The sequence below is a fragment of the Brassica rapa genome, chromosome A03, assembly GCF_000309985.2.
Source record: "Brassica rapa cultivar Chiifu-401-42 chromosome A03, CAAS_Brap_v3.01, whole genome shotgun sequence".
NCBI classification, from domain to species: Eukaryota; Viridiplantae; Streptophyta; class Magnoliopsida; order Brassicales; family Brassicaceae; genus Brassica; species Brassica rapa.
Window position 1 is genome coordinate 31,366,173 of NC_024797.2, and position 27,185 is coordinate 31,393,357.

The 27,185-nt window shown below is 37.7% G+C and overlaps 3 protein-coding genes and 1 long non-coding RNA gene across 5 annotated transcripts; 1 reads left to right on the forward strand and 3 right to left on the reverse strand.

The window, feature by feature from the left end:
- The first annotated feature begins 244 nt into the window (after positions 1-244).
- Positions 245-974, forward strand: LOC117133070. Its single transcript, XR_004456909.1, has 2 exons — positions 245-587; positions 662-974. It is a non-coding gene; the product is annotated as an uncharacterized LOC117133070 (long non-coding RNA).
- On the reverse strand, positions 709-2,836 carry LOC103862385 (L-ascorbate peroxidase 3). 2 transcript variants are annotated; one of them, XM_009140086.3, is made up of 9 exons: positions 2,614-2,836; positions 2,420-2,544; positions 2,198-2,247; positions 1,865-1,930; positions 1,720-1,768; positions 1,556-1,638; positions 1,397-1,476; positions 1,216-1,318; positions 709-1,066 (listed from the first exon to the last, which is right to left on the reverse strand). In XM_009140086.3, the coding sequence occupies exons 1-9, from the start codon at positions 2,724-2,726 to the stop codon at positions 872-874; spliced, it is 864 nt and encodes a 287-aa protein (XP_009138334.1). In that variant the 5' UTR covers positions 2,727-2,836; the 3' UTR covers positions 709-871. The 2 variants fall into 2 exon arrangements, with proteins under 2 accessions (XP_009138334.1, XP_033145005.1); XM_033289114.1 differs by having other exon boundaries at positions 1,556-1,768.
- A 535-nt stretch (positions 2,837-3,371) lies between these two features.
- On the reverse strand, positions 3,372-7,507 carry LOC103862386 (beta-galactosidase 11-like). The gene is made up of 17 exons (XM_009140088.3): positions 7,192-7,507; positions 7,011-7,106; positions 6,802-6,914; positions 6,642-6,708; positions 6,413-6,505; positions 6,190-6,333; positions 6,012-6,106; positions 5,774-5,879; positions 5,492-5,695; positions 5,243-5,410; positions 4,981-5,156; positions 4,787-4,896; positions 4,598-4,707; positions 4,394-4,504; positions 4,200-4,304; positions 3,591-4,085; positions 3,372-3,508 (listed from the first exon to the last, which is right to left on the reverse strand). The coding sequence occupies exons 1-17, from the start codon at positions 7,396-7,398 to the stop codon at positions 3,374-3,376; spliced, it is 2,535 nt and encodes an 844-aa protein (XP_009138336.1). The 5' UTR covers positions 7,399-7,507; the 3' UTR covers positions 3,372-3,373.
- A 16,699-nt stretch (positions 7,508-24,206) lies between these two features.
- On the reverse strand, positions 24,207-24,974 carry LOC117132666 (secreted RxLR effector protein 161-like). Its single transcript, XM_033287469.1, has one exon. It carries the CDS (start codon positions 24,972-24,974, stop codon positions 24,207-24,209), a length of 768 nt encoding a protein of 255 aa, XP_033143360.1.
- Positions 24,975-27,185: the final 2,211 nt, after the last annotated feature.

The following is a 27,185-nucleotide window of genomic DNA, read 5'->3' on the forward strand; positions in this document are numbered from 1 at the left end:
AGTTTTAATCTATATAAAATAAAATTAATAGTAATGATTATTAAGTTATAAATATACAAATATCAAAAATAATACTATAAATTTTCTTTATGCATTGGGATTTTTTATTAAAGATATAGCACATATTGAAATATATTGTGTCAATTTTTTATGAAGTATTAAAAATAATTAATATAATATTTGTTTGTAAACTAAATTATGTGTATTTTTACAGTTTTAATATAAAATCATTTCAAAATTATTATAAATGAATAAATGTTTTATTTCAAATTTAAATAATATAATTTTAGTCCTAATTTTTTAAAAAAATTTATATATATATATATATATATATAGATATAGATATACGCTTCCAACACGTACCCGATTCCTAATATTTTAAAAAATCTCGCTTCTGCGCTTTCTTACGCTTCCGCTTCCACGTACCCGCTTCCGTTTCCATGTAACATAGATTCGGTGACGCAAAAAATGCTTTACGTCCATTAGATGCCATCTGAAGCCAATCTAGTAAGTTGGTGACTGTCACACAATAAATATAAACATTTAAAGAAGCTCCCTACCTAACAAAACCTAACATAACATGTTAGGTCCAGTTTCAGAGTATGCCCCACTTTGTTGATATCGACCGGTCTTTGGTAGATATCCACAAACCATTTGTTAGCATATAATCATTTTCAGTGTCCCTAACGTTGTAATGAAACCGTAACGCAGTCATGAAACCAAACCATTGACTTAGTCTTTTTTACTACAACATAGTATGACCTGGATTAAAGAGTTTTAACATCTTTGTAGCAGCAGTACACGTTCTATAAGATGATTGATAGTATTCATTAATGCAAAGATAAGATAATCTTTTGCTTCGTGGCTCTTTTTACTTCATCTTCTTTCGGATCTCGTAAAAGTAACTCAAGGCAACGACCGCAGACGCAATAGCAACCCCGAATGCTCCCTGAGCCAGAACAGTGCTGTCTGAACAAGCTTTGGCCGCGGAGGCGTTGGGGTTGAAACCGAGCTCAGAGAGTTTCTTGTGAGATTCTGCGTAGTCTCTGAAGAATGCATCTTCATCCTGCCACCACAAATTGAACTAGTAAATAAAAGCTAACAACACGAGAACATAAAAAATCTGATAAATCACTTTGCTCAATACAGGAAACTGAGTTATGCTCTTATCAGTAGGAAATGGTTCAGAGACAAAAGAAGGTTTGCAGTTTATACCTTAGCATAAAGCTCAACATAGCGACGAAACTCTGGATCTTCCAATAGAGTCTTGTCAGATGGAAGCTTCAACAAGCCCTCGGATTCTCCTTTTAGCAGTTCCCTGATGATAAAATCATTGATAATCAAAAAATAAAATAGAAAATTTAAGCTCTAAAAGGATAAAGAACTGAAAAATTACACGAAGTAGGAGTTATCAAACTTCAGAGGCTCTTGAGTCCAAGGTCCATCGAAGCCAGACCTCTCTGGATGAGCTCTTCCCTGAAACACCCAAAAACATTGGTCATAAGCACAGAGAAAAGTTTTAATTTGTTTTTTAAAAAAAATGGATGAGTTTTACCAGAGTATGACCCCCTGAGAGTGCTATAATATCCTTATCAGATAATCCCATGCGGTAGAAGACATCTCTAAGATGTTGGAAATCTACAAAAAAAAAAAAAAAAAAAACAGGGTCAATTAATAGAGAAAGATCATCATATTCCATGATATAAAGATCCACGGTACCTTTTTTAGCATCAGGAAGTCTTCCTTCCCTAGGGCAAACATTTGAATCCTATAAGAGAGAAACATGCAGTTATTATTATTTGCTGCTTCACTGCGGTAACGATCATACTGTATTATAAAAAAAGAAGAAGAAGAAAGAACCTACTTTTCTCCCAGGTTGGAAACTGATGTCAGGTCCACCAGTAACCTCCACTGCTACCACACCAGCAAGCTGAAACAAAAGTAAATTATCCATATACAAAACTTGAATGCCTTTAGTCTTGACCTTTGCAAGACACACAGTCCAAATATTAAGTGAATAACACAAATGGATTAACAATTTAACGAATACAACTGCAAACAAGGAACTCAATGTCAAAATTACCAGAAATTTGCCTAAACATGGGAGGAGCATATGAGACACGTGCAGCATAAAGTAACTGAGCAGGCAAAGCAACAACAAGTACATGATATAGGTTAAGCTAAATATCATAATCACCTGGTATAGATCCGCATATGTGATTTTGGGATGTTTAGCCTTCACTCCCTCTGAAACATTAAAGAACCCATCTCTTAACTTAACAATTCAAACTCCATTCCAAAAATGCATCAAGGGTTTATATTAGACTGTGTTCATCATAATTCATAAACCATAAGATAAAAAATGATTCACGAGGAGTCTAACACACATGACTAGCGAAAAAAAGAGAAACACACACACCACAGAGTTCAAGAGCGATCTTTAAACCACTATTAGCACCATGAGTGTACTCCTCTTCGTTCCTTATAGACCCATTAGGTCCCCCTGTCTTCGTCTGCGCATCATAGGTTCCAGCATCGTGCCATCTTCACAAAACAACATTTGAATCAATCAAAGATCGATCCTTTGAGAAACCAGAGAAATTGAAGACTTACGCCAATCGAAGCATGATCGGAGCACAGTTCTTGCTGGAGATGATGGACCGGAGATCACGACGAGCCTTGTTGATCTCTTTAACGTACTCAGCGTTAACAATCGGTGCCGCCATAGCTTTCTTCTCAATCGTCAATGGTGAATTGAGAGGAAAATAATATGGTCAAGGAGGGGTTAAGATTTTTATTTTTTTGTTCGGACCGAACTGAAACAGATCGGGTGTCAGTTATCTGCTGTTTTTCTCAGCCACATCTTTCGGTGGACCTCATTGGTTGTTAAGATACGCTTGTCCACGTAGGACTCGCGTGTCATTTTTTGTTTACGAATAGACAGCATGCGTTTCTTTGTACATCTTTAAAACGGCACGTATGTTACCTCTGAGAAATTTATGTTAATTTCTTTTTTTTTTTTAAATGTATACAATTAATTTTTTTTGATAAGTTTACAGTGAATTAAATAAATAAATATATTACAATAAAACGAAATATATATTTTTTTGGTCTTGACCAGCTCCTCCGTGTGTTATTTTCTACAAAATAAAAAGGAAACATTCAATAAAAGGGTTTACAAACAATCAAATAATGTTTTGAAGATGTAATTGTTTCTTGATAGGATCATAATGTTCGTATGCCAATATCTTACTCCGGATATCAACGTTTGAATTTAAGAAACCAAATACAAACAATATTGCCACAACACTTTTGAGTTTGGTCTACTAAAAGCAGAACATGAAACATATGATAGTGATGATAAAAAATACCCTTAGTTCTTCTTGTCACGAGCACACTTGACTTGCACGGCGAGCGTCTTGACAACGTTCTTGCATGAATCTTTCTTGTCTTGTTGGAATGTGCTTTTGTTCACCGGAATCACACACTCTCCTTTCCCCAAACAATGCTGCACGAGATTTTTTTGTGTTAGTTACTTCTCTAACAAGCTACACATTATACATCAAGAAGAAATACAATCTGATATTTACCTTCTCAATGACTTGCTTTGAAACGGGGGCATTACAAGTACCAAGTGTGAAGTTTCCACAAGTACCAATAGGGTTTCCGAAGCTAGCGAACTCAACTTCTGAGATCTTCTTGTTGCCTGAGCATTTAAGAGTAGCTGTGAGACTCACGTTATCGGTGATGGCTTGGACCTGGTCTTGCTTCCTTGTCCAGTGTCTAACACTTGGAGTGTAGTCTTCTCCGACGTAAGAACAAACAGTGTCTCTGTTGACGATGACAAAGTCTATAATCTCAGGCTTCACATTAGGCTCTTCCTCGAATATAACAAGAAGGTTTTTCTTGGGCTTCAAGAAAGATCTAGGGATGTGATACTCTATTTGCGTGGATTGACCTAATGGATTCAAGAAAGACATCCAATATCTTCCCACGCCTTCTCCGTTCACCCAAATCAAACCTTTTCCCATTCCACTCATGCGAACCGCTGCTGCGCTTTCGCTCTCTGGTGCATCGAAGTAGGTCTGATATGTTTCACATTCATTAGATTGTGTCAGGACGTTATTAGAACATCTCTACATTTCTTACCAGTTACATTATATATAGTCTGATTTTCTGTTTTGTTTTGTTTTCATTACCTGGTACCATGTAAGTCCTGGTGCTTTTCCAGTGAACTTCTGCCACTTGACCTTCTTCAAGCCTTTCTCGGTGTGGATTCCGAGTCTCTCGCCTTCCATACCGACCTAAAGATTATAAAAAATGGGATCAAATAAGGACATTTTTTCTAAACGTTTTTAATCAATTAGAGAGTAATAAGAAAATGGTTTCAAACCTTGTTTCCCCATTTGCTGCTTTCAGTGAGATCAAGTACTCCAGAACTCAATCCTAAGATGGAAACACTACGAGGACCAGTGTATCTATGCTCCAAGTAAGCTCCACTATCCTGTAAGAACAGAAAAAAAAAGCCAACCAATTATGAAACATATCTTCATCTATATATTGATTTAAAAAACGTTGAATTATATTTGTTACTTACTGGAAATCCAGTGAGAACACCAAGCATAACAAGGTGATTCTCTCCTTCTTTTAGTGTGACCGGTTCTTGGAAAACAAAACTCTTCTCGTCATGGCTTCCATGTCCATTTCCTAGTAGTAGAGAAAAAATAACATCATCATCATCATCGCTCATTTTCATATTTTTGCATCATATGTACACCATTTTTACCAAGGTATTCTCCGTTAAACCAAGCGTGCAATGCGTGCCCAAGACTAGCAATCCTCACAGTAGTTTTAGCTCCTTTCTTCTTAGGTAATTGATTCTTATTGATCTTGAAGCTGCAAAGCCAAAATTAACTTCATGTTTTCCCTTCATCGTTTAACTTCGTTATATATAATCATTTGAAGCGATTATTTAATTACCTTGTTGTGTACCATCCATAGTCTGTTTTGTCTTTAGTCAAACCGTAAAGCTCAACGGGAATGTAAGAGTCACCCTTTAGCTTATGAGGCAACGGCTCGGTGAACACCTTGAAATCAAACTTCTTGTTCGCCTTCTTAGACTTCATAAAGTTCCTTGAAGTGTGGTGAGAAACAATCTGGTCCAATATAAATAAACAACAACGCGTTAAAGACTCTGTTACTGTTTTTGCTTGAATAACACGGAATTGAATGTTTTCTTCACCTGTGCAGTGTTGTAAACAACAGTTTTACAATCTGGAAGAATGCTAATGGAACGAGGTGCAATCACGTATTCTTTTCCCCTGAATTTAATGGTTTCTGCAGCTTCGGTGTTGTTGTTAGCCAAGAAAGCTGCACAAGATTTCGTTCCAGGCTCTTCGTAGTATCTAATCTGTATATTAAAAACATTTATAGTTGAGTAATTTGTAAGCACTGAATAATTCTTGATGAGTACTACATGCTATTGTAATACCTCGGTATCTTTGCCAGGCTTCTCGGTCCTAGGCTGACCCCAAAGAAGTGGTTTCTTGCAAAGGTTAAGAGCGTTGTGAAGATGTTTAAGATGACCATACTTAGGCTCTCTTTCTAAACCATATTCATCAAGAGGTGCATCATCGTAGTATCGAGTGGTTACATAATGTGCACCGTTTCTTCCGAAGTTGGTTCCTCCATGGTACTGCAAGATTTAAAACACAATAAATTAAACACCCATTTTAAAAGGCAGTGTAGAGAATTCAAGGGGTTTTTATTATACCATGTAGTAGTTCACATGAGTTCCATTCTTGGAGAAGAATCGAGCAACTGAGAAAGCAATATCTTCTACTGATCTTTTAACTGGCGAATCACCAAACACACGGAACCTGTTAAGTAAAAAAAAACAACGAAATATAAGTGGCGATCAATCTTGAAATCCGCAAAGATCTTTTCACTTTCATGACTGAATCTCAAGTTTCTAAATTGTTTAACTAAAGATAACAAGATTAAAAACTCACTGAGTAGTCCAGTTCTCGGTCCATAAAGACGGTTTGTTTTCTTTGTTTGGACCAGGGAAAGTATCACCACAATGCCTTCCATTGCAAGCATTGATCTATTTCAAGGTCAATGCTATTATCAATGTTTTATTTTTTTTCTCAAATCAGAAGACATAAGACATTATAATAATAACTTTACCATAGGATCAGGAGCATCGTTATGCTTGCACATAACCCATGGGATCCCAAGATTCATTGAGTCGACCAGCTTAGATGCCCATTTAATGTAGTTAATTCCGTCTTGTTTATATGCGCGTTGAACCGCGCTATACTCGTTCTCTATCTGCATTTCATATTCATTATAATACCATTCATGTTTGTAAGATGATAAGGTATATGTGTTCTGGATATTTGTTTAGGACCTGTCCTAATATAATGGGGCCTCCTTGTGAAGCAAACAATTTTTCCTCCTTCATTTTGTCGAGTACCGTCCGTACATACCTCTCTGTATGTTCCTGCAATAGTTTTTTTTTTGTTAATCTCTTTAACTATAAAAGGGCTCACATGTTGAACTGGCTTTAATGTCTCCACCTACTTTGGTTTGAGGATTTAATATAAGTGTGTTTCAAAAAAAAAAATGTAATATAATACCTTGAATTCTTTATTGTCTGTACGGAAGAAAATTCCAGGAACTTCTCTAAGCCAATAAGGAAGTCCTCTAATATAAAAACAAATCACGTAAAACATTAAGGGAAACATTTAAGAAAGAAATAATCAGAATAAAAAAGAAGCAATAAATTTAATTTATTACCCATGAGTCCACTCAGCTTGGATGAATGGTCCAAGCCTCAATGTCACATACATGCCATTCTTCTCAATCAACTTTATGAACTTCACCAAGTCAGTTCGTCCCGAAAAGTTGAACTAATGAAAACAACAATAACAAACGAAAACTTTACTAAAATTCTTTATATATTTATGTTTTATATGTTGTATGAATCGATTTGAGTTTGCAATTACCTTCCCTTGTTCAAGCTCATGTACATTCCAGAAAACATATGTTTGAATTGTGTTCAGACCACCTTGTTTGGCTCTCTGGATGATACTTGGCCACATCTAGACAAGATCCAAAAAACTCTATATCAATTCAAAGAATCTTATAAGAAAAATAGATATGATAATTTGGTTGAAATGTATATACTTCAGGAGTGCTTCGAGGATAATGTATAGAGCCGGAATAAAGAAGCTCTCTTTTGCCATCGATGATCAGAGATGTTCCATCATAAGTCACCTCCTTATTATTCGTCTTCTTTTTCACCTCCTTTTTCGAGGCGAATGCGCAAGAAGACGAGAGGAGAACCACGAGAAAGGCCGCTAAGAGCCAACGATCAAGAGAAGGTTTTCTCATTGGACTCTCTTTTTATTGTATTTATTTTGTTAATTTTGTGATGTAGAACAAGAAGAAGTTCTTTTGGAACCTCGTCCTTGTTGGAGGAATAAAAGAAACAAGGAGAGCTCAAATAACAAGCTCTGAAAAAAGACAATGATATAAGAGAATGTTTCAAACTCAACGTTTCAGGTCTCAGAGATCTTTACGGGTCTGAAATAGAATCTACCGTAACTTTCAAACTCCTATTTTGCTTTTTTGATTTTTGATTTTCTATTTTTAACGTTTGTTTGAGCCCTATTCTCGTCAAATATGAGGGCAAACACCGAAATAATTCTCTCTTACCATAACGGATTATTTTAACTAGCCAGGTTGAAAATATTATGTCACCATGATTGTCTACAATTTTTGGTGACAATTTTTAGAAAGCAAAATAGGAGTAGACAAATCTGTGAAGAATGAAAACAAAAGCTCAGTCATGCACGGCACATGTGGTCTGAAAGTTAAAAACATCTGGCCATGTCGCTTTCAGATTTACCAATAAGTCATCTTTATTTCAGTTGTACTTATAAACTAATTTTTTTAGTTTCACCACTTGGGGTGTTTTCTTACTTCTAAAAGTGTTTTGTTTTTAAGCGAGAGGAAGTAGGTAGTGAATGATATGAGAGCATTATTAACCCTATAACCCTTATGGGTTACTTTAATTTTTTTTTTTTGGTTCTGATTATTAAAAAAAAAAAATTAAAACTATATCAATTGTGGGCTGCCACGTGTCAGTAGAGCCTGCGAACAGTGCAGAAATCCCACCAAAGCAGATCCTTATCTCAGGCTTTCTGTTACCGATTTTATAAATTTGGTGGGGGTCCACACACTAGTTTTGGTAAAAAAATCCCATTAACAAACCCCAATAATTATGGCCTGAGTAATTTGTTCAACATACAGTAATTTTGTTACTTCAATAGATACGTTGACAAAATTATATTTTGTATATTTTCTATGGACCATTGATTTAGCATGTGCGTCCCTATATAAACTACGACTACTTGAGTATACAGTACGTACATAAAATAATTCAAAAAGTGAATGGCGCCGACAAAAAATAAACCGCAGTGATGAGTAAAATAGTCATTCAATACTCAATAAACCATTTGACTGTAAGATCAATTGTGTTTTCTTTAGTTTCAATACGTTTTTTTTTTTGTCAACTTGTTGGTTTTCATTAAACCACTGGTACAAATTGGGTCAAAAAAAAGTCCAAATAGCAAAATTACAATTTAATCTACTAGAAAAGCAGTAGTGATAAACTTCATGTTTTTCCACGTGCAAGCTGCTGGGTCTTCACTGGACACGTGGGAGACGCACATCAATCTTGGATGAAACAGCAATCTCACCACCGTGAAGCTCTGCCGCCGTGGATTCTCTATGACGCTTCTCTATCTTCTTCATTTTTTGCCGTGGATTTGTCCTTCTTTCAGAAGCTTCAAGCTTCTATTTCTGACACCAATTTGATGCTTCACTCTCTTGACCACCTATGCCTCCACGGATCTAATCCTCCTCGCCAGATGTGATGAACTCCAAGACGCTTCAATCGATTTCAAACCAGTCTTCGTCGAAACACTCGCATACGGCAAGCTTCAACTCTTCTTTAACTGGAATAGATCGCGAAGACGAACATGTAAAACTCAATCTTTAACCTCTTTTGACTACTTTGCTTAAGATTTGGAAGCAAAGATTGATATCATCTGACGTAAAGATCAAGGATGCCCAGCTAAAAGAAAGAGATATGAAGAGACAATCGGGATAAATCCAAATTCTTCAGGAGAGATGAAGCTTAACATAACTCCGATCAAAAAGACCGAAAATTTATTACTCTCAAGCCAAAACAGAGATAAAAGAGAACAAGTAGACACAGCTCCGATTGACTTGAGAAATACTGCAAAATCGCCTAGCGAAGATACTATCCGCAACGGAAGATAGATATAATATGATACAAAGATTAACAAAAGACAAAAGAAAAGGGGTGGAGACCGGTGGCGAGTTGCTCACCGGCCACCGGAAACGATATCAACTTTTAGAAAACTAGAGAGAAGTCGGAGCGTTTAAGAGAGAGAGAGCGATCTAGTTTCAATACGTTTATAGTATGAATTATTATTAACTAAAACAAAGCAAGCAAAAAAGTGCTAAGATTTTTGTCAACATGCACGTAATGAACTGGGATGGTGACGCAAAACTTTAACTAGTCTTAAACAATAAAATGAAACATCTTTGTTGGTCAACTTAATCATTCACTACAACGCATTTCTTTATAAGCAACAAATGAAGTCGATGTTTAACCAATAATCATATCCGTAGCGCCAATTAAACAAAAAATAGCGAACTTGTTCAAAAAGAAAGCTAGCATGTACGAGATGACAAAAATAATTAAAAGAAGATGAAGGTGGAGTTTCCTTCACCATTTGATGTGCAAGTTTCTCATTTGGGATTCTACATTATCTGCATTGTTCTGTGTACTTACTACATTCATCCATGGACCATGGATGTTTCAAGCACTGCTGAGCAGTTGGTCGTTTCTCCGGGGCAAACTCAAGAATAGGACTCAGCAAACTCCTTTGCTTCTGCTTCTGGAAACTTGTACTTATCCACCAGTAAACGATCAAGTGGCCAATACTTCAACCTCCTGATCCTCTTTACGTCTCCATGTCGGTCAAAGTAGTCTTTCGACCTCGCTCCACCAATAGCAATCTGCACAATCAAACCATGTCAAGAACCGAGTACAAGAAACACATGGCCGGTCATGGACATAGGCTTCTAAAGCATTCGTCCATAGCCCTAAAAAAATATTTTTTATTAAAATCTTTACTAAATCATCTATATATTCTTTCTTCCAAAAGTCTTAGGGCCGGTTCTGAAAAAACATAAAAGCAAAGAAGAAGAAAATATACCTTTCTACGCATTTTTCCTCAGCAAGATGATCCTCGTTTTCTCCATAACCATTCCCTTCTTTAGACCATCTCCAACCCACCTCTATTTCTATCTCTATATTTTCCTCTAAAATAGAGAAACTCTATTATAGAGGTGAAAATGCTCCAATATATGTCTCTATAATAGAGTTCCTCTATTTATAGGGGAAAATATAGAGATATGCTATTTCTACCTCTAAATATAGAGGCAAAAAGTAATTTTCCTCTATATTTTCCTCTAAAATAGAGGAACTCTATTATAGAGGCATACATTGGAGCATTTTCACCTCTATAATAGAAATCTCTAATTTAAAGGAAACTATAGAGGTGTACATTGGAGATGCTCTTAGAAGCAAACAGCATATCCACCATGACGAGCTGGAAAGCCGTGCAACCAAAAGACCACATATCAACAGAGAAAGAGTATCCTGACTTTAGTATCACCTCAGGAGCTCTGTACTGTCTCGTTTGTATCTCTTCCGCAAACTTTTTATCAGCCCAACAAGCGTTACCAAAGTCAACCACTTTGCATCTCATATCAATCACATCAAGACTTCTCTCTGTGTTTGATGATGCTTCTCCACTTGCACTACTACCAACCATTGAAACCTTTCTCTATGATATTTTAGTAACCGCTTTTTAAGCCTCTTCTTTAACTTCTTCTCAATCAGATTCATGGTGAAAGAACCTCCACCATATGCGTTTCCTTCAGGCTTTTCTAGTAATTGAGTTAGTCCGGATCTAACGGGGTTTGGCAGGGTCAATGGTGGAACAAAGAAGAATGTTCTCTGATTTAAGTCACAGTGGATCATTCATACACCGGTTTGCTCCCAAGTTTTTGAAGAACCGGTAAACGGAGGCAATCAGATTCATGGTGAAAGAACCTCCACCATATGTGTTTCATTAAGTTAGTCCGGATCTAACGGGTCCTTGGCAGGGTCAATGGTTGAACAAAGAAGAATGTTCTCTGATTTAAGTCACAGTGGATCATTCATACACCGGTTTGCTCCCAAGTTTTTGAAGAACCGATAAACGGAGGAAACTGGATCCAGCAGTTGGTAGTTATAGACTCGTGACTGGTCCAAACTATATCACATGTTGATCATTGAGATTCATGTTTCTCTATGATCTCCGATCACATTGGTCCTTCAAATCACTAAACAATAAAACAAGAAAGCTGAATTTACAGACAAGAAAGAAAAACAACAGTAGAACATCATCGATTCACAAGCTGAACTTCCTACAATGAGAACCTAGTGTGCTCTGTTTAAGCTAAAGGAACCAACATTATTACTCTTTAAGGATCTAAATTATATATGCAACACAAACAGTTTCAGTTCCTTTCAATTTCTCCAAACAATCAAAGTGACAACATTCCAAAACAAACTGAATCTCAATTATCTACTTAGATCCCTAATGATGATTGTAAAGCTTCTGAGCTTAATTGTCTACTGAAACAAAGCAAGAAAACAGAGTAAACAGAGCAATCTGACAAAGTTTATTAGACAAGACAATATAACATTTGAAATGAACGATCAATCAGAGCTCGAGATCTTTTTATGAACGGCATTGCATTGTTTATCCCACATATCTATCCACCCCTCTTCAATCTTGAAACAATTGTTTTTGGCATCTTGCTTCCAAGTGGCAAAGCTTGCCAGATAGTTCTCCTAAAAAAATATAGGTTAAGCATTTACAATACTTTATAAAATACGTATATCTCTACCTTTGAGACTTCAACCTTTGAGCTGCCAAGTGGAAACATGTATTGTTCTTCTTGTGGGATCCCACGTGTTGTCATGAGAATCTCTTTAAACTCTTGACCACTCGCAACTTCGAAGAAGATATGAGCCAACGAATGCAGCTTCATGTTGGTCATGCAGTCTCTCCTAAAGCTCCTAAATGCTTTGGAGAAGGTCTTGTCGTAGAAGAGAAGAATTCGTTTTTGACAGTCAGATGAACGTAATTTGTGCATTTTTTCTTTTTGTCTTTGCGCTATCTCCTTTTTTAATCCATATTGTGGATATGTTCTCTTCATATTGTCATTGAAAATATGAATATAATGTAATGATTATAATCCATAAGATTTGTCTCTAAGATAAAGACTTAAACCATAATACACATATTTATGCCTATGCCGAGATCAAGAACCAACAAAAGTAAAGAACCATTTTTTTTTCTTAACTCATAAAACTTTTGATTCATGAACATGAAAAGTCATGACAATCTCTTAACCATGTAATATGGTACTTGAGACATAATTTTGAAATTTGTTGTGATATATTGATCTAATTGCAAACTTCCAATAATTCATGTAGCCAAAAGAACCACACAAAAAGATAGAAAGATTGTGAAATTGATAAGCTGGATTATCTTCTATCATAATTTGTTTTGGAGATAAATACATTCTTGATATTATGGCTAAGCTATATAATGAATATTTACTTTGAAATATTATCAAATTTTATAGAGAGATTTGTTGTCCCAAATGCAATTAATGATCATCTCCAAACTGAGAGGGGAACCAGACCAATTGATCTCCAAAATAATACTATTGTTTTTTTGTGAGATACTCTGCAAATTCTTACCTAATATGTTTTTTTTTTTGCTTAACTAAGCAAAAATAAACCACAACAGTGGTTTTTTTTAAAAAAATGGCATAGTCATGGTAATATTTAATGATTCTGATCACTCCAAACATAAAACTATTTTTATATACACTACTTCATAACCAATTTACCACAATACAATTTACATTTTTAATTTGCTCTTATCTTAAGAAATTACATACCATGTTGAATAATTATAACTCTTTTTTTGTTTAATGAAGTAGTAAATATGTAATATTGGGCCTTGAGATGTCAACCCAATCCCTCGTCCGCGGATCTGGCCCATATAGACCCATCACGGGATGGGCTTGGACAAGTAATTTGGTGTCCATGTAATCAGTGAGTCTAACCCAAGCGGTTTGCGGGTGGTTGGGTCGGGACGGGTTAGCGGGTTCCGGATCACTTAGATCAAATTCATTCTGATTTGGAACGCCGTTTGATGAGATACAAAGAGATCACTGATTGCATGCCTTCACTGGAGATTTTGATCGTTTCATCTCGTTGTCTGAGACAAATTGTCTTTGTCTTCTTCAATCCCACACGTAGCATCCTGGCAAGAGAAGAAGCCGACATTCTCTTATAGGAAAGGAAAGAGCTTTGATGGTGACACTCTTGTCTAGAAGACTAGCTCTTGTAAGATTTCAAGCCATGTTTTGTTGTTTCCATCTTGTCTCTGTTTTTTATTGTGTTCGTTGGCTAAAAACTACATTTAAATGAATTACTGTTGTTTGATGTTTGTCTGTAGTTGGTATGGTCTTAGGCTGAGAATGGGAGGCGGTAAAAAAGGTGTATGACACACAATTGGGGACCGCCCACTATTTTGCTCCATTCACAGATTCAACAACATATTTTAAAAGAGGTAAGAGATACACAAGTGGATGAAAAATTGTTTGTCCTTTAGCGAAAAAGATGGGAGCACCGCTTTTATCACATAAATGGAGTAATTCAAGTGGATCATCTATCTATTCACACAAACCAAGGCAAAAAAAATATATATCACGAAAATATAAACAATATATGTCTATAAATAGAATACTTGTCTTCTTATTGTACTCACAACTGAATCAAAGCTTTTATGTTTCAAGCAATACGCTTAGCTATTTTTACTTTGGTCCAGAACATCAGCAGAAGACTTCTTTCCAGCATCAACATTTTTTAAAATCCAAATTTTTTTTAATTTTCCTCAGAAATTTTTGAGGTACGTATGTTTCACTTTTTTTTTTTAACTTTAAATAGATGTTTGAATTGTAAGTAACATGTTAGTTAATTTAATTAATAATTACATTATTAAATGATTTGAAGTACATAAATAGTTAATAGTTATATTTCAAACAATGTGCTTAGATTTTTTTTTTTTGGTACAGAACATCAGCACAAGACTTCCTTCTATCATCAGCATCTATTAAAATCCAAAACTTTATTAATTTTCCTGAGAAATTGGTGAGGTACGTATGTTTCACTTTTCTAATTTTCACTTTAAATAGATGTTTGACTTGTGAGTAAAATGTTAGTTAACTTAATTGATAATTAAATTATTAATTATTTAAACTATGTAAATACATAATAGTTATATGTTTTGTAGTATTATATTTTATGTAATTATATTATTAGTTTAGAATATAAATATTTAGTAAAACTAACTATTATTATATGAAAATATCTGTAATATATATATATATATATATAATTACATTATAAATTTAACAGTATATATATATATTTATATAACTAGTGCTTATATCATAAATTGAAATGAAAATTGTATTTTTAAATTCATAGGTATGGCATCTAATCGTCGGCAAAGCTTAAATTCTCAAAGGCAAGCAGACATCAATCTTCCTAACGAAACATCAGCACAAGTAATATATTTGTGTTTATCATAATATATTATATCATGGTTGAATAAAAATAGCAAATTTATGAAAATTTGTGGAAAGGAGAAAACTTCAAATGGACATCTAGTAGTCTTCTTAGATTGCTTGAGCTATATGATCAAGCTGCTGATATGAATAACTACCGTATTAAAGATCCTACTCCATTTGCTAAACAGTTAATGGTTCAAAAATTTAACCAAGAGTTCGGATTAGATACCTCAATATGAGGAGATGATAAGGAGGCTGGTTCCTAGTGATTGTGGTATGAGCGATACTCTAGTCTGGTTGGCAGAGAAATCAGGGAAGTACACCACAAAATCCGGATATGCTCTTGCGAAAATAAATACTACAGAGAAACAAGAAGTTTTCAACTGGCGTAAGTGTGTGTGGAACGTTAACTGCTCCCCAAAGATCAAGAACTTCCTCTGGAAGCTGGCTAATAACGCGATGGCTGTGGGAGAGTCGCTTCTGAAAAGAGGTATTATGGTAGATGGTAAGTGCAAACGCTGTGGAGAAATAGAAACCACTACCCATGTAATGTTCCTCTGCCCATATGCACAAAAAGTCTGGGAGAAAATCCCAGCATTATTCGTCCCAAGGCCTTCGAGTGTTAGCTCAATTGAGGAGCTACTAAAAGCCTGCACAAAGATGATCAATCTCCCACCGGTGGGAGTAACGACAGCTCTGTACCCGTGGATTTTATGGGTGTTATGGACAAGCAGAAACCAGTTGGTGTTTGAGGATAAGTCTTTCTCGGAAACAGAGGTCTTAGGAAAAGCTATAAAGCACGCAAGAGAGTGGCAAGACTCGACTACAAAAGCTTTACCCCTCTCTGTTTCATCTAAAGACTGCTCAGGTAGTGTGCCTCAAATACAACAACCAGAGTCTGCAGTGAGGTGCTTTACAGATGCAGCCTGGAATGGTGCGTCGGGTGCAGGAGGAATGGGATGGTTTTGCCCCGATACTGCTGGCTCCACGATCTTACAAGGCTCGGCTTCTTGCCCCTTTGTGGCATCAGCTATAGTGGCAGAAGCGCTAGCTCTCAAGGCGGCAATCAAAGCTGCTATCTCTCATAACATCAAGGATTTGATCTGTTTCTCAGATTCAAAAGGATTGATTAATCTAATCACAGGAAACACATCTGTGATTGCTCTGCAAGGAATTCTCCATGACATCAGCGTGTTGAGTAGTTCTTTGTCATCTATCTCTTTTAAGTTTATTCCTCGGCACTGTAACACGATCGCAGATCGTTTGGCCAAAGAGGCTCTGTTTTTGTTTCAAATTCCTCTTTTGGAGGTCTGAACATTGTGACTCAAGTTTTAATTAAAGTATGTTTGACCAAAAAAAAAAAAAAAAAAGAGTTCGGATTAGATATAACTTATAAGTTTTTCAAAGAAAAACTTGGTACCATGAAAAAAAAGTACAAGAAATACAAAGAGCTTCTAAATTCAACTGGTATATCGGTTGATCCCATTACGTCTGAGATCGACGCTTCTGAATCATGGTGGAAAGATCGTGAAGTAAGTATTCATAATCTTGTTCACATTTGAAATATATAATTGATTAATGTACAAATATAATCTAAAATATATGTTTTTAATTGTATTAATAGACATGTAAGATTGTTCATGCATTTAGACGAAAGCCACCACAAGGATGGGATATTATGGAACGTTGTTTCAGATTATATAATGTCCAGTCACAATCTCAATATTCGGCCAGGCAAAGAAGAGAAGAAATGAGGAATGAAGATGCAAATGAAGATATGTTGTATGAAGACACATATGATGGTGAAATGTCAGATGATCAAGATCCAGACACACAAGAAAACGAAGAAGTATATCGTGTTAACATTAACGATGAAACTCGTCCATCAAATGAGTTCATCCGTGCACAACCACATAAAGGCAATACGACGGTTGATCCAATTCAAATACCTGGTTCAAGAGTCCAACAAAGAGGCAAAGCAAGACGAGGAAGTACTTCACAAAGACGCGATCGGAGTCACCTCGGACGACAGAGGCGACGGCTCTAAACGAGAACAGAAGAAGACGATGAGTTATTTATTATAAGAGAAAATCACGAATCCGATTAGAAAGATGAATGATAAACTAACTTTCTTCCGTACGCAGATACGGCGTAGCCTTACACGGTGATGGCGCAGGTAATGCTACCAGAGTCACCTCAAACGACGGAGGCGACAGCTCTAAACGAGAACAGAAGATGACGATAAGTTATTATAAGAGAAAAAACATAAATAGTTTAGAAAGATAAACTAACTTTCTTCCGTAAACTTACGCGGTGATGGCGTAGGTGACGCGATCGGAGTCACCTCGGACAAATGAGGCGGCAGCTATAAACGAGAACAAAAGACGACGATGACTTATTTATTAAAAGAGAAAATCACGAATCCGATTAGAAAGATGAAAATAAACTAACTTTCTTCCGTACGCAGATACGGCGTAGCCTTACGCGGTGATGGTGTAGGTGACGCGATCTGAGTCACCTCAGACGACGGAGGTGGCGGCTATAAACGAGAACAGAAGATGACGATGAGTTATTATAAAAGAAAAAGCATAAATCGGTTAGAAAGATGAAAGATAAACTAATTTTCTTCTGTAGCCTTATGCGGTAATTGCACAGGTGACGCGATCGGAGTCACCTCAGACGACGGAGGCGGCGACTCTAAACGAGAAGATAAGACGACGATGAGTTATTTATTATAAGAGAAAATCACGAATCGGATTAGAAAGATGAAAGATAAACTAAATTTCTTCTGTACGCAGAGACGGTGTAGCCTTACGCGGTGATAGCGCATGTGACGCGATCGGAGTCACCTCGGACGATGGAGGTGGCGGCTATAAACGAGAACAGAAGATGACGATGAGTTATTATAAGAGAAAAAGCATAAATCGGTTAGAAAGATGAAAGATAAACTAATTTTCTTCTGTAGCCTTACGCGGTAATGGCGCAGGTGACGCGATCGGAGTCACCTCGGACGACGGAGGCGACGGCACTAAACGAGAACAAAAGACGACGATGAGTTATTTATTATAAGAGAAAATCTCGAATTCGATTAGAAAGATGAAAGATAAACTAACTTTCTTCCGTCAGCAGAGACGGCGTAGCCTTACGCGGTGATGGTGCAGGTGACGCGATCGGAGTCACCTCGAACGATGGAGGCGGCGGCTCTAAACGAGAACAGAAGATGACGATGAGTTATTATAAGAGAAAAAGCATAAATCGTTTAGAATGATGAAAGATAAACTAACTTTCTTCTGTAGCCTTACGCGGTGATGGCGCATGTGACGCGATCGGAGTCACCTCGGACGACAGAGGCGGCGGCCTCTAAACGAGATGAAAAGACGACGATGAGTTATTTATTATATGAGAAAATCACGAATCCGATTAGAAATATGAAAGATAAACTAACTTTCTTCCATGCACAGATACGGCGTAACCTTACGCGGTGATGGCGCAGGTGACGCGATCGGAGTCACCTCGGACGATGGAGGCGACGACTCTAAACGAGAACAGAAGACGACGATGAGTTATTTATTATAAGAGAAATTCACGAATCCGATTAGAAAGATGAAAGATAAACTAACTTTCTTCCGTACACAGAGACGGTGTAGCCTTACGCGGTGATAGTGCAGGTGACGCGATTGGAGTCACCTCGGACGACAGAGGTGGCGGCTATAAACGAGAGAAGAAGATGACGATGAGTTATTATAAGAGAAAAATCATAAATCGGTTAGAAATATGAAAGATAAACAAATTTTCGTTTGTAGCCTTACGCGGTGATGGCGCATGTGACGCGATCGGAGTCACCTCGGACTACGGAGGCGACGGTTTTAAACGAGAACAAAAGACGACGATGAGTTTTATATTGTAAGAGAAAATTACGAATCCGATTAGAAGGATGAAAGATAAACTAACTTTCTTCCGTACGCAGAGACGGTGTAGCCTTACGCGGTGATAACTACGTTGCACGGAATCGTTGGTGGAGCTAAGATTCCCGCTTCGGAACCAGAAGCAGAACCGGAATCGTTCGGAATCGCTTGGAATCGCATGGGAATCATAATTCTTGAAAAGAGCTGCTTGGAATCGTAATAGAAACGCAGGTTCCAGAATCGGAAGCGGACGGTGTGTCGATCGGAAGCGGACTGTATATTATCGGTGCTTTCATAACGAAGAAAGTGAAGAGTTTCACGAACATAGCTTGGGCTTTAAATATGTTTTGGCCCAATTGAAATATCCATTTGACATACAGAATACTGAACCTTTTAAGAAAAAGAAAAATTTCACCTAATTATTTATAATATACGAAACCCTTTAAAAAATATTTTAATATGAAACTTTATGCGTAGCCATTTGTTTTTTTTAGCTCATGAACTTTAAGACACAAATTTAAAATCATAGTATGCTACAAAAATTTTTAATACTTACACTAATCATATTTTTTTGATATCTAGTTTTCTTGTGTATAAATACTTTAATAATATTATATATTTATATATTATATACACGCTTCTAAAACATACCCGCTCCTTAATTTTTTTCAAAAACTCGAATCCACGCTTCCAAACGATTCCGCTTCCACGCAGCCGCTTATGATTCCATGTAACCTAGGGTGATAGCGCATGTGACGAGATTGGAGTCACCTCGGACGACGGAGGTGGCGGCTATAAACGAGAACAGAAGATGAAGATGAGTTATTATAAGAGAAAAAGCATAAATCGGTTAGAAAGATGAAATATAAACTAATTTTCTTCTGTAGCCTTACGAGGTGATGGCGCAGGTGACGCGATCGGAGTCACCTCGGACGACGGAGGCGACGGCTCTAAACGAGAACATAAGAAGTTTTTTTATTATAAGAGAAAATCACGAATCCGATTAGAAAGATGAAAGATAAACTAACTTTCTTCCGTACGCAGATACGGCGTAGCCTTACGCGGTGATGACGCAGGTGACGCGACCGGAGTCACCTCGGACGACGGAGGCGGCGGCTCTAAACGAGAACTGAAGATGACGATGAGTTATTATAAGAGAAAAATCATATCTCTACAATACTGTATAAAATATGTATATCTCTACCTTTGAGACTTCAACTTTTGAGCTGCCAATTGGAAACATGTATTGTTATTCTTGTGGGATCCCACGTGTTGTTTTGAGAATCTCTTTAAACTCTTGACCACTCGCAACTTCGAAGAAGATATGAGTCAACGAATGCAGCTTCATGTTGGTCATGCAGTCACTCCTAAAGCTCCTAAATGCTTTGGAGAAGGTCTTGTCGTAGAAGAGAAGAATTCATTTTTGACAGCCAGTTGAACGTAATTTGTGCATATTTTCTTTTTGTCTTTGCGCTATCTCCTTTTTTAATCCATATTTTGGATTTGTTCTCTTCGTTTTGTCATTGAAAATATGAATATAATGTAATGATTATAATCCATAAGATTTGTTTTAAGATAAAAACTTAAACCATAATACACATATTTATGCCTATGCCGAGATCAAGAACCAACAAAAGTAAAGAACCATTTTTTTTCTTAACTCACAAAACTTTTGATTCATGAACATGAAAAGTCATGACAATCTCTTAACCATGTAATATGGTACTTGAGACATAATTTTGTAATTTGTTGTGATATATTGATCTAATTACAAACTTCCAATAATTCATGTAGCCAAAAGAACCACACAAAAAGATAGAAAGATTGTGAAATTGATAAGCTGGATTATTTTCTATCATAATTTATTTTAAAGATAAAAACTTTCTTGATATTATGGCTAAGCTATATAATGAATATTTACTTTGAAATATTATCAAATTTTATAGAAAGATTTGTTGTCCCAAATGTAATTAATGATCATCTCCAAACTGAGATGAACCAGACTAATTGATCTCCAAAATAATACTATTGTTTTTTTTTGTGAGATACTCTGCAAACTCTTACCTAATAGTTTTTTTTTTTTGCTTAACTAAGCATATATCCATTTTTAAAATAAAGCACAACAGTGGTTTTTTTTTTAAATTGCATAGTTATGGTAATATTTGAAGATGCTGATCACTCCAAAAATAAAATTATTTTTATATACACTTTACTACATAACCAATTTACCACAATACAATTTATATTTTTAACTTTCTCTTATCTTAAGAAATTACATACCATGTTGAATAATTATATATCTTCTTTTTTTGTATTACAATTCTTTTTAATGAAGTAGTGAATATGTAATATTAGGTCTTGAGATATCAACCCAATCCTTGGTCCGCAGATCTGGCCCATATAGACCCATCACGGGATGGGCTTGGACAAGTAATTTGTTGTCCATGTAATCAGTGAATCTAACCCAAGCGGTTTGCGGGTGATTGGGTCAGGACTGGTTAGCGGGTTTCGGATCACTTAGATCAAATTCATTCTGATTTGGAACGCCGTTTGATGAGATACAAAGAGATCACTGATTGCATGTCTTCACTGGAGATTTTGATCGTTTCATCTCGTTGTCTGAGACAAATTATCTTTGTCTTCTTCAATCCCACACACGTAGCAGCCTGGCAAGAGAAGAAGCCGACATGCTCTTATAAGAAAGGAAAGAGCTTTGATGGTGACACTCTTGTCAAAGACTAGCTTTTGTAAGATTTCAAGCCATGTTTTGTTGTTTCCATCTTGTCTCCGTTTTTTATTGTGTTCGTTGGCTGAAAACTACATTCAAATGAATTACTATTGTTCGATGTTTGTCTGTAGTTGGTATTGTCTTAGATGTTAACTTTTTTTTTTCCGTCAATAGTTTTTTTTTAATTTATAAAAACGGGCCGAGCCCAGAAACAAAATACAATAAAAGCCCAACAAAGCTTCAGGGCAAAACTCGTTACACAATTGGGCCCAATCCAGCGGCCCACCTTGAGAAACCCTAGAAACCAACACGGTTTCGAAGCGCGGCCGCCTCGCAGATCACTCTTTTCAACGCTTGGACACGTGTCAACATCCTCGGCGTCGAGGGTCACGTGTCGCGAGATCGACGCATCGCACCTGCAACTCATCCTCGCCGGAGATCCATCAGCCGGATCACCAGCCACGCCGGAACTCCAAAGTTCCGAACCTCTTCACCGTCAAGAGCTTTTAGGACTCAAATATCGGAGAGAATCGATCGCCGTGGCGAGATCTCATCCACCCCCGTTCACCGCAACCGCCCAAAACCTCGCATGCAACTTCACCCTTTCCGTCGGAGATCTTTCTCTCCTCCGACGCGACCAGAAACCACTCCAAACCAACGACTAAACACCGAAATAAACCCTAAAGGACTAGGGGACTGAAGCCGGCGACGTAAAGCTGTGACAGCCTTTACCCCCCGGGAGCTAGATCCGACGACGGCAGAACTAAGGGAGCTTCCCCACCGCGGAGACAAAAACCGGCGTCGACGGAGCTGTGAGAGCCTCCGCCTCCCGGAACTAAAACTCGCACTAATGACACCCCCCCCCCCTCCTACCCGCAAGCCCCGCCGTAACTCCCGTACCAGAACCACACCGGTTGGTGACTGATCTGAGCTCCGACCGACGGACACTGAAAAAGAGAAGGAGGGACAGACCCGGATGATTTTATCGGAAGGAAAAGGGGCTCCGGCGACGGCACGGACGCTCACGCGCCGGCCGACCGCCGGATCCCCTTAGAAAAACTTTTCTCTCTCTAACTTCTCTCTCAACTGTAGTAAGTTTTTTGATTTTAGTTTTTAGATGTTAACTATCATTGCATTTCACTTCTAGTTTAATGGTTGTGATAATGTGCTACTTGATTATAATAGTTCTTTCTTATAGACATAACCTGATTATACGTTACCAAACCGTCCATTGATTTAAATCAGTCAATTAGACAGAGAATGCAAGTCAATCAAATATAAATATATTTTTACTTGATTTGTCAAGTTATTGTTATTCGTGTCAATTATGCCGTGTCAAATCGGTCTTTCACGTATTAAAAATCATTGTGGTCTACTGGTCTTCAAAGAAATGTATTAACTGGAGAATGTGTATCATATAAGTATAAAATAAATATATAATTAAATGTGGAGAAAATAAAGAGCAGAGGGATGATGATGAATCATGTTTCGTCAGTCAAAGTTGCACATAATTTAAGTTTCTGCTGTGAAATTTTTATATATTAAATGAATCTCCTTGTCCTTTTGTGAGGAAACCGTAAACAATAGTGTTCGGTATAAAATGAAAAGAGGAATTAACAATGTTATGCCTTGGCCCTTATGCTGATTTACTCGAGAACAGAAGAGAAAGTGAACAAAAAAACAAAGAGAAAAGAAAAAGAACAGTTCACATGAGTTTGGTGTGTCGGTGTCCATCATAGACTGTGACACGAAGCTGACACCTTCACAAATCCACGGGAAACCACCTCCACTTTCTGAACCCTAATCTTTTTGATTAAATATTTTTCTTTAATTGTATCCCTTTTATCCAAGTTTTTTTTTATTTTTTCTCTCTGATTTCAAAATGTAAAACATTTACTGTCCTTCTAATATTAGTTTTGTAACGTGACATTTCTTTGTGTATCGGTGTAATTAATTATTACATATGGGCACTTATCGGCGTGGACAGTATAGACATATTCGTATATTTAATCAGTTGGGACGATGGATCATGTGTTTACAACATATGCGACAATGCAAGATCTGCTCTTACAGTTGAAGTCATATGACTCATATTTTATGGTATAATTTAATAAGTATGTAGTATGGTGAATGTTGAAAAAAGGATCGTTTTATACTTTGTTTCGTTCTCTTTGATTTCGGTATCTCTCTCACCTCTCACGTTGTTTCATTCGTGTGTATTACGTTTGTTTGCGGAAAGTAAAGACACACAGATTTAACCAGTTCACGCCTCAGTGTGAGGACGTTACGCCTGGTCCGAGGTTATCTCGGAAATCCACTAGAAAGCTTGGTTACACTTAACCCTTAGAGACCGAACAAACGCTAGACTTGCGGCTGCTCTCTGTGTTTCTCAACTGCTCTCTTAACCCTAATGTCTCAGCTCTGTGTCCGCTTTATAGCATTTGAAGAGGCGGTGCCACGCTCCTCTCTCTTCTCTGTTTTACTCTGCTTTACCGTACAGAGGAAGAAGACAAATGCCAGCGATAAGGGAGACATGGTTAATTACTCCGTTGCCCCTTAATACCGTTAAGTCTCGCACGTGAGCTCTCCGTGCGAACTACTGTTTCCTTAACGACCAGCTGAGACCCTCTGCTTCGGGTAGAGACTCTTCGACACTTAGGCAAAACTCAACAAAACTCCACCTTGCCGTAGTGTCAACTTCCATCTTTCTCTTTAGCTTACTTTCTAATGTTACTTGATTTCCTCCTCGGATCCTGATACTCTTATCAGTTACTGGTAATCCTGAGCTTCTCCATTGCGCTCAGGAAATTGTTCACCGGCAAGACTTTAGTAAGCATGTCTGCCGGATTGTAGACTGTTGATATCTTCAACACCTTCGTTTCACCATCAGTAATTGTGTCTCTGATGAAGTGAAACCTTCTCTGTATATGCTTTGTCCTTTCATGGTGGACAGCATTCTTTGCTAATGCTATAGCACTTTGAGAATCGCAGTGAATCTCCACTGCTCCTTGCTTAAACCCCAACTCGTTCATCAAACCCTTTAGCCAAATGGCTTCTTTTGCTGCTTCTGTTAGGGAGATGTACTCTGCCTCTGTTGTAGATAATGCCACCACAGGCTGTAAACCTGATCTCCAACTTATAACATTACCACCAACTGTAAACGCATATCCTGTAATGGACCTTCGCTTATCAAGGTCGGCTGAGTAATCTGAATCGCAATATCCTGTTACTACAAACTCTCCTTCTCCCTTGAACTTTAGTCTTGTGTCATGTGATCCTTGTATGTACCTTAGTACCCACTTAACTGCTTGCCAGTGAACCATCAGTGGCTTTCCCATGAACCTGCTTATCATTCCAACTGGATAAGCGAGGTCTGGTCTCGATCCTATCATCGAATACATGATGCTACCAACTGAATTTGCGTAAGGAATAGACTTCATCTGATCAGCTTCCTCTTCCAGTTCTTTATCAGTTGTAGATTTGAGTCTCATGTGTGCCCCCAAGGGCGTTTTCACCGGTTTACAGTTCACCATTCTGAAGGTTCTCAGTACTTTCTGAAGATACTCTTTCTACGACAGTTCCACAACTCGTTCTTCTCTGTCTCTCTTTATCTCCATTCCCAATATCCTCTTGGCTGGACCAAGGTCTTTCATTTCAAAAGTAGCACTTAGACTTTCCTTCAACTCCAATACTGTGTCTTTGTTCTTTGATATAATCAACATATCGTCCACGTACAGCAGAAGGTAAGTCCTCTGCTCTTCCCTGGTCTTCTTAAAGTACAAGCAACTGTCCTTCAGACTTCTCGAATATCCTGTAGACCTCATGAAAGCATCGAATCTTTGGTTCCACTGTCTTGGTGATTGTCTCAAGCCGTATAACGATTTTCTTAACAGACAAACCTTCTCAGGTGCGTTCTTGTCCACATATCCTTCAGGCTGATCCATGAATATCTCTTCGTCCAAGGTTCCGTGCAAGAATGTTGTCTTAACGTCCATTTGCTCTAGTTCTAGATTGAAATGAGCAACTGCAGACAGCATTAGACGGATCGTGACGTGTTTGACTACGGGTGAACAGATTTCTTGAAAATCAATACCTTCCCTCTGAGAGTAACCTTTGGCAACAAGTCTAGATTTGTGTCTTGGTCTCTCAACACCCGGGATTCCAACTTTCCTCTTGAACACCCACTTACAGCCTATTACTTTCTTCTTCACTGGTTTCTTAACTAGATCCCATGTATGATTCTTGATAAGTGATAACATCTCTTCATCTGTTGATCCTCTCCAGAGTTTGCTCTCTGGACTGAGCATTGCTTCAGCATAACTTTGCGGCTCAAGATCTCCACCATCCTCAGTTAAGTTAAATGCAAAACCAAGGTCTCCTAGTTCATCATATCTCTTAGGAGGTCTTGTAGTTCTTCTTTCTCTATCTCTCGCTAACTGGTAGTCAGCAAGACTTGGTGGCATATAGTCCTCCTCTGAATCTGTCTCAGACTCTGATCCTTGTTGCTGTTCTGTAGGCACGTTTCCTTGGTTAATGTTGTCTTGCTCGTTAGCTCCACCTTCTTCTGTTACTTCATTTTCTGTAGTTACAGTAGGAGTACTTATTACAGTAACCTCAGGTTCAGTTTCTGTTCTTTCTTCAGTCTGTCCAGTAGAGCTCTTGAACATAACTTCCTCATTAAACACAACGTCTTTACTTATTACCACTTTCTTTTCTTCAATTAACCACACCCTGTAGCCTTTTACCCCTGTTGGATAACCAAGGAACACTCCTTTCTTGGCTCTTGGATTTAACTTCCCTTGATCTGAATGTACATAGGAGATACATCCAAAACTTCTCAGACCACTCAAGTCAGGTAATACCTCTGTCCACACTTTCTCTGGTATCTCATAATCGATCGGAGAAGCTAGTGTTCTGTTGATTACATACACAGCTGTTGAAGCCGCTTCTGCCCAGAACATCTTATCCAAACCAGACTCGCTGAGCATGCTCCTAACCTTCTCCATTATCGTTATGTTCATCCGTTCAGCAACGCCGTTCTGTTGTGGAGTGTAAGCACACGTTCTGTGTCTTACAACTCCCTCTTGCTTGCAGTAACCATCGAACTCAAGATTACAAAACTCAAGCCCATTGTCAGTCCTCAACTTCTTAACCTTCCTGCTTGATTGATTCTCAACCATCGTTTTCCATTCGACGAACGTTCTAAAGGCTTCATCCTTCTTCTTCAGAAACTATATCCAGACTTTTCTGCTGTAGTCGTCGATGAATGTCATGAAGTACTGACAGTTTCTCAGAGAACTTGGTACTGACGGTTCTCCCCAAAGATCTGAGTGTATGTATTCAAGTTTTTCTTTTGTAACGTGCTTCCCTTGACCGAAGCTGACCTTATGAGATTTACCATACACACAGTCTTCGCAGAATTCAAAACCTTTCATCTTATCTGCTTCTAGGCATCCTTTCTTGATCAATAAATCTGTGTTCTTCTTACTCATGTGACATAGTCTGCTATGCCACAGCTTTGACTCGTTCTTGGAACTCACTACTGCATTTGCGCTTCCTGCAACTACCTTTCCTTGTAAGATGTATAGAGTTCCTACTTTCTCCCCTTTCAACAGCGTTAAGCAACCTTTGGTGACTTTCAAAGAACCGTTCCTGGACTGAAACCAACAGCCTTGATCTTCTAATGTTCCCATTGAGATCAAGTTTCTCGTCATGCTTGGAACGTATCTGACGTTTGAAATCAG